General features: G+C 41.0%; 1 protein-coding gene across 1 annotated transcript in view; it reads left to right on the forward strand.

Moving 5' to 3' along the window:
* HTRA3 (HtrA serine peptidase 3) overlaps window positions 1-7,751 on the forward strand; it is a 33,935-nt gene extending 26,184 nt beyond the window's left edge. The window contains exons 6-9 of the mRNA XM_040420574.1: window positions 130-244; window positions 2,749-2,797; window positions 4,955-5,050; window positions 6,776-7,751. Coding sequence (XP_040276508.1) covers window positions 130-244; window positions 2,749-2,797; window positions 4,955-5,050; window positions 6,776-6,941 — 426 coding nt within the window. The 3' untranslated portion in view covers window positions 6,942-7,751. The remainder of the gene's footprint in view (window positions 1-129; window positions 245-2,748; window positions 2,798-4,954; window positions 5,051-6,775) is intronic.
* Window positions 7,752-16,103: the final 8,352 nt, after the last annotated feature.

Here is a 16,103-nt window from a genome sequence, read left to right on the forward strand (position 1 = left end):
GTAGTTCTGTACAGTCATCCTGGAATAAAAATAAAAAAAGTCAGGAGTATTTGCCTTTGATGTGATGAGTAGAAAAGTGGAATGAAGTCAGTGTAAACCATCTAACTGTAGTTGTATTTCTTCACCCAGGATGGAGAGGTGATTGGAATTAATACTCTGAAAGTGGCTGCTGGGATTTCCTTTGCAATTCCATCCGATCGTATCACCAAGTTCATGAACGAGTCACATGACAAAAAATTCAAGGGTAAAAATAAAAGAAATTGAAAGATGCAAACACTGACTTGAATGCCCACCTTTACCATCATGTTTTTAGGTCTAACCTTCTGTGCTGATGTGTTTCTTAGTATTAATGCTCTGTTTTTCCAATGCCAAGCTCTATATTTCAGCATACACTGACATTTTCCTGCATGTTTCTGTCAGCCTTTCAGGTATTTTTTCATGGCAGATATAGGAGATCTAATATACGGTAGCTGTTATGGACTTGTGGGAACAAAAAATTCTGGCAGTCCACAGGCTTTACTATAGGAAGCCTAGGAGCTTGCTACTTATGCAGTGGCCAGGTTTGGAGTGGCCCCAACGATACTCTGGGTCCCCCTGGAGATCATCAACGTGTCATCGCCTGTTGCTGCTCTCCAGAGGGGATGGTAAGGAGTGGTGCACCACAATAGTAGAAAAAAGTCCAGAGAGTTCGGGTCTGCAGTAACCTAATGTGCTTCTCTAATGGAGGAACTCAAGTGCAAAACAATACAGACAAGGCACTGAGCTATCTTCTCCAGTCTCCTCCCTGGCAGAAGAAGGATTCATTCCAAGGAAAGGACTGAGCTAGTTGTCCCTCTCTCTCTCAGATGGCTGGTTCCCTGGCCAAAGGCCAGTGACCCAGGGTCTGTGGCTGAGCAATCCCATCTCAGGGTCTTCTTCTGGTCATTCATGCTGTCTGGCAGAGTCTCTCCAACTAAACACTGGTCTATATCTACAGACAACTAGGGGCTCTGGCTGCTCTCCCTATATACAGTTTCTAGCTGAACTAGAACCTTATAGTGGGAGGGATAGAGTGGAGAAGCACAGCCTAAAAGAAACATTGTTAGAGTTTTAGTCTGTCCTAGACTTGTATAGAGTTTTAGTGCAAGTCTGTGGGAATGACTAAGCAGTTATTCCAGACATAAATAAGTCTTCAGACATAAACAACAGAGCTAAACCAGACAGTCAAAGGGTCAGTGTGTCTGTTTGTTGCCTCCTAAAACTTTGGATAGTCCCTTATAGCAATAGTGAAAGATTTGTAACTTTTCATTGTATAGATAGACCTTCATGAAGTCTCTCAGTATTAGCTGGCTGTGTATTAACCCTTTCCACAGTGCAGTGCAGCTATAGTGAAATAATAGTGCAAATGAATGGGACACATTACAATAAAAATATAAAATGCATTTCAATATGAAACATTATAAATGTAAACAACATACATAAATAACAGTGGAAATTCCAAGTGCACTGAAGTAGTGAGTCGATGGCAATAAGAGCAAATGTCCACAAACGTCAATACTCCAAAGTACCCTTGCTCCAGAACATGACACTTACTAGTCCAGCCCCTTATCCATCACAACTGAAACAGAGGAGTACGTCACCAACACATAGAGGGGGACGGAGTGTTTTGGAATGACAGCAGAAGCTCCCTTTCTTGAACCACACAATCAGAACATTGGTGCAGCTTTCATAATTAAAGTAGTTTAGAAAGTTTTATCCATTTCCATTTTCAAAACAACCCAAAATCTTTTTGTATCACCGGATTGCCCCTTTAATAATAAAACATTATGCAGTAAGATCTGAGAGATTTGGAGCTCCAGTTGGATGACACACATGAGGTCACTAAGGCCAGTGATTGGCTGCAGCAGTCATAGGACCAAGCTAGTTCCTGTCCCACGGGGAGCGGAAATGGCTGGGAATGCGGCAACTGTGGACAGACGAGTGGTCTTTTTTAAAATCAAGCATAGGTTCCAACGGAGATTGGATCGCTCTTATTTAAAGGAATTGCCTCAGATTTTGATATTGATGGCCCATCCTCAGGATAGGTCATCAATATCAGATATGTGTAGGTTCGACTTCCAGTAACCCCACCAATCAATTGTTTAAAGAGGGCACATCAAGCACAGCGCGATACATTGTATAGTGGCTGTGCTTGGTATTGCAGCCCAGGCCTATTCAATTGAATGGCACTGATCTGCACATAGATCATATGGATGATGAGTGTGATGTCTGGCAATAGGAAGAGGTCACTGCTGCCTCTTCAAACAGCTGATCGTCGGGGGGGCTGAGAGTCGGATCTCCATCAATCTGATACTGATGGTAGGTCATCAACATCAAAATCCTGAACAACCCCTTTAAGCTTACTGTAAACATAGACTGAACAGCCAGTCTAAATGACTGTAATTTATAGAGCACTGGAAATTACGGTCTTGGATGTAAAAAAAAAAAAAAGCATACCGCAGTCTCTAAAATAAAAGAGAGCGAAGCGCGAACATATGCAGGTTACATAGTACATGCCTAACTTAGTAGACGTTGAACATTCCCACCATAAATCTTCCACCTGACAGATAGTCTTATAGTCTTTCCTGCCTTTCCCATATCTCTCCCTCGTAGTTGGAGGCGAACAATCTGACCTTTGTAAAAGGTGAACAAATGTTTTTTACATTTTTTTAATACGTTTTAATGGAGCCTAAAGTGAACTAACGAGAACTCTTGACGTTGTTTCCTCAGACGGGAAGAAGCGTTTCATCGGGATAAAGATGCTGACTATAACTCCGACGTAAGTAACACAGGCTTGGATGCTTGCCGAAAAAAGTTTATCTGCTATGGAAAAAGTTGTAGCTGCGAAGCCTGAAACTAATACAAAACTCATTTCTGGCCGAGGGCTAGAAGCTTCTGGCACCAAACATGAACTGAGTTTGACTTGTTCATTATAAACTTTGAGTACTTTTACTCTGTATATAATCAGACTGAACTAAAAACAACTTATTATTATCTGTATTTGTCCCTGTGTCTGAAACCCTTTAAGTCCATATTCCCCATGTCTTCTTATGAATCTCCATCCGTCCCTAAGACCCCTATAAAACACTAAGACCCCCAAGAAAGCCTATTGGTCCCTCTGTCCCCCTGTAACACCTTATCAGTCCTTATAAAACTTTCAGTTCCTGTGCCTCCCTGTAAAACACTCTAAGTCCCTATGTCTTCTTATGAATCTCCATCAGTCCCTAAGTCCCCCTATAAAACACTCCTATGCCTCCCCCACCCAAGAAAGCCTATTGGTCCCTTTGTCCCCCAAATGAAACCATATCAGTCCCTATAAAAAGTTATAACATTTTTAATTCCTATGCCCCCCGTAAAACTGTGAGAGGTGCCGATAGAAGAAAATTACTTCTCGCCAGAGAAGCATACTGGATTTGTGCCTTGAATTCAGTTAAACCTTATGGAATGAATTCTAGAATTGACTTATTTTACCATTATTGAATAGCTTTTTTCATACATTTATATACTTGGGCCCCATGATGCTCGGCCAGCACTGCCATTGTGAGGAACAGATGATTTGTATTAGCTTGTAATATTCGGAGGAACTTGTGTGACATCATCACATAGTTGAATATGTTTGTAGATTTATTTGTGGATACACTTGAAGTTTGGCTACATCTAAGGACACATTGAGTGTCCGGAACGTCAGCTTTTGTCTGATGCGTACACTTTGTTTTTAAAAGTTTGGAAATAAAGCTTGCAGAAGATAGACGCTTACTGGGCAATTTTCCTTTGGATTATTTCTCTGGGGAAGTGTTCCTCCTAGATGAGCTGCCTCTGGGGTTTTCATGGCCCGGAGGAACAGGAGCTGGATCTCAGGCTCCCTTACTCCTCAATCTCTAATTTCTAACCTATTAAATAGCTCTACCCCTCCCTTGGCAGGAAGTCAGAGTAGCGCACCCCTACTAAGGCTACTTTCAAATCTGCGTTGTGAGGTTCGGTTTTGAGATCCATCATAGGGTCTCAATACAGGAAAAAAAAGCTTCAGTTTTGTCCCCATTCATTGTCAATGGGGACAAAAGTGAACAAACCGGAACGGAGTGCACCAGAACACATTCCGTTCCGGTTTGTTACGTTCCCATGCCGGACACAAAACTTCTGCAGGCAGCAGTTTTTTGTGTGCGGCATGGGAAACTGAACATGCCAAAAACTATGTAAGTCAAGGGTGCCTGATCTGTTTTTTTACGGACACAAAAAAAGTTAATTTTCGATATACTGTAATACAACCGGATCCATTTTGAATGGATCTAGTCGGCTTTATTATAATAACGGAAGCGTTTTGCTGTGGTTTTGAGATCCCATGCTGGATCTCAAAACCGGACAGCAAAAGCGCAGATGTGAAAGTAGGCTTAGAGGGGGATGAATGGGATGGTAAGTCCCATTCCTATTGCCAAACACGGTCAACCGTATCCCATCTGCTGGTGAACAAAGTGTATAGCATGACATTACATTACATTACGGATAGTAGAACCCCCAGGTCTGGAGTACTGCACATAGAGCTTCTGGCATCTGGTGTTCCCTTATGGGGGGACTTTGACACTCTTTCCAGGTCACAGGACATACAGTATAAACCCAACCTTATAGGTAAAATGTCATGGCAGTTCTTCCAGTAGTTTTCCATCCCATGACCAAGACAGATATTTGTCAAAGGTGTCTGCCCTTCAGATGGAGGAGAGTCTACTAGTAATGGGGACTTTTCTTCCTTGGAAAATTTTTGGACCATACAGAGACTATTATGTCATTTTTTAATATGAAATCTTCTGTCCGGAAGCTTATCCATGCATTAGAATTAAAGCAAATACGCAAACAGTTTAGGGGGCAGTTACTTTTGACATGGGCTATAGCAGATATATACAGTATATCTTGGTAACAATGCAGTCTTTTCATTTGGTTGCAGACTTGTCGAGGAACTCAAGTTGAACAATCCAGATTTCCCAGATGTAAGCAGCGGTATATACGTTCATGAAGTTCTGCCCAACTCACCGTCTCAGAAGTAAGAACTAAAACTAGATATTGTCATCAGCATCCACTAATACGGCCCATTACCTGTTATGTAGTTCCCTTCTCAATATGAATGAAATTAATTGCAATAGCAAACGTACAGTATTATAGGTTTGACAACCTGTTCTCAATGTTGTACAGGTCTGATATTTTTATGTGGACTCTGCCTAAAAGCTTAGACGTTACACTATCTCATATGTCAGACATACAGAATTACAACGGTTTAACACCCTACTAATCTACGGACACAGAGACCTGACATGCAGGTCCTGGGCCCCAGTGCAAAATCTATACCAGGGCCCCCACCTACTGTACAATGTGCCATTGATGTCTTCTTATGTGGCAGAGGAGCCTGTGGGTCCTCTCAGGCTCCAGGGCCCAGGTGTGGCTTCTACTTCTGCACCTCATATAGATATGCCCCTGTATGAACACATAAATGTACCCACTTATGCCTTCCACTTTCTCATTTACACCTCTTTCGTAGCAAGGTTGACTATCTGTGAAGATAATTTGGCAGACATTTGAATAGATTTCTTACTTTTTGGACCAGTTTGGCTTTTTGCCTTTTGGGCATCACTTCTACTACTAGTGTCCTACAGCAAGTTACAAGGGGCAGTACTGTCATAATCTAGCCCTTTTCAGGCTCGGTGTTTTGAGGCAGTAATAGAACTGAGGTCTGATATGGTGTCTCTTCTGAAAAATGAAGAGAACATTCTACGTTGTTGGACTGGCCATAGAGCCTTCAGGGAAATTTCTACATGGGGTCGATCAAGCCTTTTAATGGCTGCCAGGCAGGGACATAAAGATCCGATGCTCTCAGAATTAATTAATGCTAGGAGCACTTATAAACCTGGCCAACAGCTGCAGGTGCCCTCAGGACAGTGATACAGTTGAATACTATGGCGAGGGCAGCAGTATTTTGTGCTGCACTGTGATATTTGGTTCTGCTGGGGTGGTATTTTGTGCTGCACTGTTACTGCAGGCCACCCCTACTTTCTTCTGTTGTTTCTACCTACATGTGTTGCCTCATCTTCGGTCAATTTGGACCATCCTACAACATAGGGATACTTTTAGATTTTTTTCAAGGCCACTTTAAGTTCCCAGTCTGCCCCTGGTTGCCCAGGAAAGAACAGATTCACACAATGGTGCGGGTGCCCATGAAAGTAAAAGTTTTCGAGAAAGGAGGGCTCTATCCAGGGAAGAATTTTTACCTTCTTGCTTGAACTCTGCTTTAAAAGGAACCCGTCACCATACAAATTCAGTCCTATATGCAAGCTGCAGATTATAGAACAGGAGGAGCTGAGCAGATTGAGATATATACTTATACGGGAATTACCGGTATTCAGAATATGATATTTTCATTTACATTCTAGCTCATTCTTGGCTTCAGAGTCCAGTGGGCGATCAGCCTCAATGATTGACATCTACTCTTACTCATTCAGGGATAGCTGTAAGTCACTGATAGCACCACCCACTGGATTCTTAAGCATAGAAAGAGCAGGGATTTAAATGAATAAAACACTATGCTATATATCAATCTGCTCAGATCCCCCTGCTGTATAAAATTTGGCCCAACATGATGGGTTCCCTTGAAACGACTCCAAAAGTCATAATTGTGTTTTAACTATGTAGGATTCTGGTCTTAGGTCGTCAAGTCCAGCGCAGGTTTATAGATGTCTAGAAAAGATTAACATATGGTATCTTTCTACATCTACAGAGGGGGAATCAAAGATGGTGACATTATCGTGAAGGTCAATGGACGACCACTGTTGACATCTGGTGATTTGCATGAGGCTGTAATGAATGAATCCCCTTTACTACTCGAAGTTCGAAGAGGGAACGATGACCTTCTATTTAACATAGAACCTGAGATCTCAATGTAATTAAGGGGAAGACAAAAGCAAATAAAACTCATCTACAATACAAGGTGAAACCAAAGACATCAAGCCACAGAATGAATCTTCGGAAAGATCTCGTGCTTCAACCAAAGAAGCCACCATATTCCTGTCTTGCATGGTACTCCTCACAAAAGACGGCTTGTGAAAGACCACCTCTTTAAGGAGACCCAGTTCCATCCATACTAAGCTTTCTTCTTTAAGAGGGCCACCACATAGAAGACCGTTTTCAATGAGATTTTGTGTGGTTGCCACAAAGAGGAGAATACCGTCTTGCTTAGCGAGTTATGAACACTTGCATTCTGGTGGTCTACCATGACCTTTTATGAACCATGTCTGTACTATACTAAATGAACAAAGAGCTTGCAGGTCATTCCCAAAAATGCTGAGTATTTGTTAATACGTAAGGTACTTAGACAACTGAGGAGCATCACAACGTCTTCTGGTGCATGTGACTTTCCTTAGGCAAATAGAGTAGGCAAACATATTGTCATATAAATGCCACAGTAGAAAATAAATTGCAAAAATTGTAAAATATCACAGCTTAAAAAGCATACAATGACAATGTGATAGTAAAGAGCATCCCTACCTTCGAACACCACTGTAAAGTTTCTATATAGATGTAATCTACATGACATATTGAATAACTTGGTAAATACATTACTTATATTGTACATACTGTATATTGTACTGATTCCTAAGTTACACGCCTCATTATAACCCAGAGCTGTACTCACTATTCTGCTATTGGAGTCACTGTGTACATACATCACATTATTTATCCTGTACTGACCCTGAGTTACACCCTGTATTATGCTGCAGAGCTGCACTCACTATTCTGCTAGTGGAGTCACTGTGTACATACATTACTTATCCTGTACTGATCCTGAGTTACACCCTCAATTATGCTGCAGAGCTGCACTCACTATTCTGCTGGTGGAGTCACTGTGTACTGTATATACATAGTCTATCTTGCACTTATTTTGAGCTGTATTATACCTCAGAGCTGTATTCAGAATTCTGCTGGTTGCTCTTTAAAACAGTAAACAAACTCAATGTCAGACATGTCACCCCCCTCCTTCCCCTAACAAATTAGCTAAGCTCCTAAAAAACAGTGGTACAGTTAGTTTAAAAAAAAAAAAGAATCTCTGTCTAGGCATAATGCAAGTTGCAGAATTGTGAATGCAGCTCTGGAATATAAGCCAAAATGTAACTCAGGATCAGTACAATATATGTCATACATTTTTATGTGGGTGAATTCTATATGTAAACTATAAAATGATATTCAGAGGTAAATATCCACTTTCAGTAATTTTTGCACCGACTCTTCAATATAGCAGTTGTTTAAAAGCTGACACATGTTATAGTTTTTTGGTGTACATGACCAGTAAATGGGCATTGTGAGATTATTTGTGCAGTAAATAGACATATGGGATATGGAAAGCAGGTGCGGAGAATTGGAGTATAACTTGGGACTGACTTTCTCTTCTTAAAACATATATAAAATGGCCAAAACAGCACAAAAAAAAGTTGTGGTCACATGGCTAGTCGAAACGCTGAAAGAATACCCCGGACACATAGCTTAGGAGTCCAGTACATTTATACGAAAACTTACCCCTGCCTCCTGCCGCCCCTCATGGTGATGATTGATAGGCTGCTGTATATCCACGTGTACAGTACACTGCAGAGAGAGGTGGGGGGAAATCGAGGGAGACAGAGGGAACACACTCCTCATGGTGTCCGGTGTATTTTTTCAGTAGGCAGGTGGCAGAACATTTTTTGTGCTGGTTTGGCCGCTAGGAGTTTGGAACTGTAGCTGTTATATACCCTTACATATGACAACATATTTAATAGGGTTGTCCGGAGGAACATCTGTAGCAACCAGTCTGTAAATACAATGAATAAGCACTGTGCTGAGGATGGGGGTAACAATGTCAATGGACGGCCCATGTGGACGAACAGTATAGGGTCTGTATGGGTGCCGGGCGTTGGACTTCCGCCAATCTTATATTGATGACCTATCCAGAAAATTGGTCATCAATATAGGAGAGCCCAGAGAACCCCTTTCAGTACCGTTCTGCAGCTGCACATATGGTATATGCCCACCTCTGCTTAGGATGGAGAACAACCACGGAAGCTTAGCAGGAAATACAGGGGTTGAACCAGATTAGAAAAACTTTCAAAAGCAGCGCCACACCTGTTTATGGGTTGTGCATGGTATTGTAGCTCAGAATGGACCTGAGCTGCAATATCACAGACAACCTGTGGACAGTTGTGGCGGTGTCTTTAAATAGAAAGTAGACACCCCCTTTAAATTACATTTTACTCAATCCCTAGATGTCATATTATGATTATGATAACCTCAACTCACTGGTCTACTGCACAAGTTATACTGTTGGGTGGTGTAAGGATTTTGAGGGTATGGGCTTAGCAGTCCAATGCATATACTTTTATACAATGACATAAAAAAAAGTTTTTATTAGAATTTTTATAGCATATTGTACAGATGTGGCGTTAGCAGTGCTAATGGTTTGCTATGTTTGATTTCCACCTAGGCAAATGGTGTTCATTGTAGGTACCCATTACATACACAGATGAACTCAGCTCAGATGGCAGTGCCCAGTTCTGACTTATATTTTATAACATAGCTCACAGAATAGTCGTGTAGGCTATGAGTAAACTTGTTACGATCCTCTCTATAGAAAAGACTTTCACAAGAATTGCTGATTGCTGAAAACACGGTGCTATCCCCTTCATTTATGCTGAACAATTTTGAACAATTTTGTATTTCATTTTTATGGTGGTTGGAGCTCCGTTTTTCTGATCTAGACTCTAGAGTGCCAAACTCCTTTAATAGACATAGAGTTTGATAATAAAATTCTGGTTGCCTACAGCCACCACTAGAGGGAGCTTAAGAACGTACATTCTGTTTTATTACTGAAGTCAATGTAAATGGTACACAGTAAGCTCCCTCTAGTGGTGGCTGCAGGTAGCCAGAATCTTTCCATTAAGAATTTCTCTAGGAGGGAAAGTGTCCTATCTTAACCGGAAGTTTCCATTAAGGATATTGAAAGAAATGGCAAGAATGTATTGTTACATTATTCGAGTTACCGTATATATTCCAAGTTTAAATCCCTTTATGAAGACATTTTATCTTTCTCACTGTAGGCATTGAAAAATGACATCAGAATCTATTCATTCTGGGACATGTTGAGTAATTCTTATAGAATTTGTTCCTTTATCAATGCACAAAAAGTACTTCTATAAAGACCGATGGGTATTCACCAGTATCTGTTTTGATAGATGACAAAAGGCTTTCCTATGATAAATCATGCAGGTCATACAGTTTATTGTGTATTTCTTGTATATTTCTGCTGTAAAAATAAAGTTGATGTAAAAAAAATCTAAAAAAATGTTTCATGTTGTATGCAACCTACACATTGGGCTTTTTTTTTAATCCTTCCTGCTGCTGGTTTCTATAAATGTGCATCAGCTCTCTTTAAGCCTTCTGAGGGGACGGTCTCTTCCTTCCAGTGGCAGTTCCAAAGACTCAAAGAAAGATACTTGAGATACTGCAGCTCCATCCCCCTCCTCCACCCTCCTGCAAGTCTTCTAGTAATTGTTTTATACTAGAGAGATTTTTTGGGGGGTGACTGAGGAAGATTTTATAGTCACACATACGAGTTATGCAAACCAAATTATAACAATAGGTACAGTATGCTTCAAAGGTTATGTACACCTTCAGAGGCAAAACATTTTTTAGATTGCATTTTACTCATTTTGGGCTACAAATCATTTTTTCAATTGGTCTTTATTAAAAAGCCTTTCTGTCGCAAAGGGTGAACTGTTTGTCTAGCTACGTGAATCGTACTTTTTACTTTCACTCTGTGTCGGTCATCTAATAACCCTTATCTCCAAATTACTAAAAGGTCATAAACACTTATTTAAACCACATTCTTATTAGTAAGATAAGAACTGAGCTATAATGAGTGTTTATAATGTCAGAGATCAGAGATTAGCTGCCTGACGAAACAGAGACAAAATTCAGATTCCTCCGTTAGAGCACCTCAGCCCTGTACAGGAAAAAGGGCTCCATATTTGTAACAAAGATCAATTAAAAACATTATTTATTTTAGCTCACAATATGTACAATGCAATAATAGACATATTTTTTACTTTGAATGCACATTTTAATTGGTCTTAAAGGGGTTGTCCCATGATAAATATTCTACATTTTTCAAACCAGTACCTGGATCTGAATATTTTTATAATTGCATGTAATTAAAAATTTAGTATAACCACTGCGTTCTTGAATGAAGTCTGCTTGCGTAGCACCACCTGCTGTTTGCTCTTTTTTTCGAATTTCTCTGTCCACCTCACTGGTGGACGCACACGCTCAGTTCCATCCTTCATTTGCCAACAGCTGCAGCAGGCAGGACACACCCTCTGATCTACCAACCTGAAATAAATATACCAGATCAGGAGTAGCAATTAATGTGGAGATCTCTGGATCCATGTGAGGTACAGGGCTGCTTCTAGCTTTGTTAGAAACAGATAGTGCATGACAATCTGATGTCTTTTTATTACATTAGTCATGGGATAACTTTTTTAAAGAAATATCACATTTCTGCTTGTACCACATCTAATATAGATCTACAGCAACCTAGCATAAGATAAAGTATGATTTGGTATGACTATATTTCTGTGAAAAGCAGATGCTTAAGTAACTACATTCATAGCATGCCTGTCTATGGGGGTCTTAGAGCTGTTTAAAGGGGTTGATAGATCAATATCTGATTGGCGGGGGTCTGAAAGTGCAGTGTAATGATGAGTACTCGCTCCATTTAAGTGACTTGTAATTACACTAGGCTGCCGCTGCAAGGGACACGATGCATAGTGTAATGAAGAGGAAGCAGCGCCTCCTCCTCTCAGGAGGCTCTGAGGTGCTGAGGAGGCGCTGATCGGCGTGGCCCTAGGTGTCAGACTCCCGCCAATCTGATATTGATGATCTATCCTTAGTGCATGGCCATTTTACCATGAGATGACAAGCATTGAGGGATGTAATCCAGGTGCAGGTTGGTGCTTGAGATCATGCTGGGACTTCCTACTTGGTAAAGGCAGGCAGAGCTGCTTTGTGTAGACAATCGTTCACATGGCTGCTTTTGAAGTTTTGCAATACATAAGGTTCAGAGTAGTCACATGCATTAATTTTTTTTTTTCTAGGAGAGAGGTTTTCGTGTTCAGAAATATCAGCTAGGTCCTGCAGTTTATCAACAGCTGGAAGCCACATATTGCCCCGGCAGTGAAGACTATAAATGTCCTGTACTTCACAAATGGTTAAAGCCTGGAGTATTTCTCTGCAGCTGCTTTGTAGCCCAGCTGTATAAACATCTGCACTTCAGACATGAATGGGCAGGTCATGGTCAAATGGAAGACAACTAAACAAACAAAATGTAGCCATAACCGAGATTTTCTCTTCCTCATTAGAATACAGTCACATATCGTACAAAACAGGCAACTCTTAAAGGTACACCAAACCATATCATAATCGATCCCACTTCTAAAAGTTTTTCCTGTCATATGTAGTTCTCTGCTCACTATTATAATGACGTGCGTATAGGTCACTGCCTGCAACAAGACCAACACACTCTTCTCCTGCTGCTGTCACCATTCTGATCATCTGATTGGGTACAGGGTATTCAGTCCCTCTGTTAATGTTCCTTATAACACGACGTTTGGTCCTCCATATCGTAATCAAATGATTGTACGGATCGGCACGCTCTTCTCCTGCTTGCATCATTCATCTAACTTACTCCATGGCATTTTATACCCAGATTTTGGGGTATTTTTGCACAGGTTGATGGATACTCTGAATTATGAAAAAAAAATGCTATATCTTCTGTATACTATATGACAAGGCTTCTCAAAGTTCTGGGCCTCACCAGACAAAGTAATGAAAATCACAGATCATACAGTACATGACAATGTCCAACAAAGGTACCGCACTACATACAGGTGAATCTACATACAGGTGAAACTCGAAAAATTTGAATATCATGCAAGACTTCATTTATTTCAGTAAGGCAACTTAAAATTAGAATTTTGTGAAAAGGTTCAATATTCTAGGCTCAAAGTGTCACACTATAGTCAGCTAATCGCAGATCGCTGTGACCACGCTGCGGTCACAGTGAGGAGTCCACAGACCAGCGGAAGCGGTCTCGCTGCGTGGCATCCTTGTAGCACCCTGCTTCAAGGTTCCATCACAGGGTACAATGTAAAAGCTGGCGGGGAGCGCTATTCTTGATATAAGAGCGCCCCCTCCTGGCCGTAAAATTAACTGTGAGCCTGCAGTCTGTGATTTAACCCCTTTCTGCACTGACTTAAAAAAAAAGTAAAAATAAATAAGAAAATTAAATATAAAAATCATAAAAAAATTATAAAAAGTGAAATCAAGACGATACAAAATTAAATTAAGTCATAGCAATAGTTACTAGTATTCGCAGTAGTATAGCAGACTACGTATACACATACACACATCCCCCCTTTTTTCGTTCATAAATTTTTTTTATAAATAAAAATATTAGTTTTAGCAATAGTATAGTGGAATTTTTGTGTCTACAGTATACAAACACACACATTTTCAGACTTTTTGCCTTAAAAAAATAAAATAAAAATCTAGGTATTTGTTTTAGCTATGTTTAGTATAGCGGGGGAAGGGGTGGGTGTCATTTCTGAGTAAAATGTACAAACGCATGCATTTTCTTATCAATTAATGAATACCTTAGGGAGACAACATAAAAAAATCACTTTGAAGGGGCTTGTAATGTTCTAGCGCTGTCCAACATCGGTGCCATAGGACCAGCAATAAAAAAAATAGGCCGCCAAAATCCAAAACGCGCTGTAGCCTTTTGAAGTCTTGCGGTGGCCCCAGCCAGTAGATAAATGACACAAATATCGTCCCTTTTCACAGTACAAATGTACGCTAATGGTTTTTGAAATGTTTTGTCTTGAAACCTTTTGTAACAGAAAGGAAAAATAAAAAAATTTTCATAATTTTTACAGTTTAAAAAAAAAAAAAAGAAAGGTCTATGGCTACTTTCACACTTGCGTTTTTGCTCGATCAGCAAAAACGCTTCGGTTATTGATAATACAACCGGCTGCATCTGTTTTGAACGTAACATGGCCAAGACGGATCCGTCATGAACTCCATTGAAAGTCAATGGGGGACGGATCCGTTTTCTATCGTGTCAGATAAAACGGTTTGCTCTCCGGTATGAGAATGGAACGGAATGCATTCTGGCGCACTCCGTTCTGTTCAGTAACGTTTTGTCCCCATTGACAATGAATGGAAGCGTTTTTTTTCCCCCGGTATTGAGACCCTATAACGGATCTCAATACCGGAAAATGTTAACGCTAGTGTGAAAGTAGCCTAAGATGCCGTGGAAAATCATATCAAATACATGAAGGTTGGTGCAGGAATAAAATAGTTATTTGCAATTAGACAGGTCCATTGCTAAAAGTGAAAAATTAGCCTGGTAAGGAAGGGGTGGGAGTGGGGGGTAAAGACTTCGGTAATGAAGCGGTTAATTTGTGGAACAGCCCCTTTAATTCAGGTACCTGGCCAGCCTTAGATGAGGTGACTTAGCCCTGAGGGATGTAACCCCAGCTCTCGGGAACAAAGGTTTTGCGATAGTGATCTGAATATATTTTAAGACTTTATTTGACTTTATTTTCTTTTTTAGAAACATTTTAACGCCAAAAATGTGATGTTGAAACCTGTCTAAACAATATCAGCAACGTCTCCAAGTGTGCGGTGGAAAGTGCAGAGCGTGACTGCAATAAGAGGTTACCATTTAAAGGGAACCTGTCACCGGGATTTTGTGTATAGAGCTGAGGACATGGGTTGCTAGATCGCCGCTAGCACATCCGCAATACCCAGTCCCCATAGCTCTGTGTGCTTTTATTGTGTAAAAAAAACGATTTACCGGTAATACATATGCAAATGAACATAAAAGAGTCATATCTTACTTGTGTGACCAGAGAAGAGTCATATTTTCAAGCTCTGACTCCTCTCAGGTTAATTTGCATATGTATCAAATCGGTTTTTATACACAATAAAAGCACATAGAGCTATGGGGACTGGGTATTGCGGATGTGCTAGCGGCCATCTAGCAACCCATGTCCTCAGCTCTATACACAAAATCCCGGTGACAGGTTCCCTTTAAGGCCTATTAGCAGTTCTAACAATGTCTGCCGAGCGCCTAGAAGAATTATTAACCATAACATAACGGGGAGATTTATCATGGATAATGGATATATCATGTGCAGCCAGCCAGTAGTGAGGTGCACGGTGGACCGATGAGGGGCCAAATAACAACACAGTTCATCGGTTTACTCACAGTTAGCAGAAAGCCTCCCTGGGCCGGCAGCACAGTGTTGAGGTGGACAGCACGAAATCCTCCGGGGCACGCCCTGTGGTAGGGACGCATCAGCCAAGATGGTGGTTGAGGTGCCCTTGATGTTAGGGGTGCTTAGGGTGCTTGTTGCGGCTGAGTCCCTTGATGTTTTTTGTCGTGACGCCAGTACCGTTAATGGTGGTACAACCATAAGTGGTAATAATGAGGTAGACAGCGGTGAGGTACAACTCACAACTTTTACTGATGTTGGTTCCAGTTGCAGTAGGTACATCAAACATAATGCAGTCTTTGGTTAGCAGTAGAGTTATCCTGTGAATCCACTGTTTATAGGCTTTCTTGGCTGGATTTAGGCTGTGGTTATGGAGTACCTTATTCCTGTTGATGTGCTCAGTCCTATACCTTGTCCTTTCCCTCCAAGCTGAATATTGGGACAGGTAGCTAATCTGTTTCCCAGAGTTATGGTGTGGCAGCCAGAAGCCCTAAAGTCCTCCACCATGCGCAAAGGTGTCTGTAGCCCTAAATAACGGCTATTATCACCGATGAATCTTTCTGGTGCTTGGGTCTGTTCCAGGGAGGCAAACTCTCTCCTACTGGTCAGGGATGCAAGTCTATAGTCCGGTCACAGAAGGAAAACACTCTTCTGCGTCTCACACCTTGGTACTACCACATAGCGAAGTTGGCTCCACTCACTAATCTGTGGTGTGAAGTCTTCACTCTGCTTTCTCATCTCTTT

Source organism: Bufo bufo, chromosome 2 (assembly GCF_905171765.1).
Source record: "Bufo bufo chromosome 2, aBufBuf1.1, whole genome shotgun sequence".
Classification (NCBI taxonomy): Eukaryota; Metazoa; Chordata; class Amphibia; order Anura; family Bufonidae; genus Bufo; species Bufo bufo.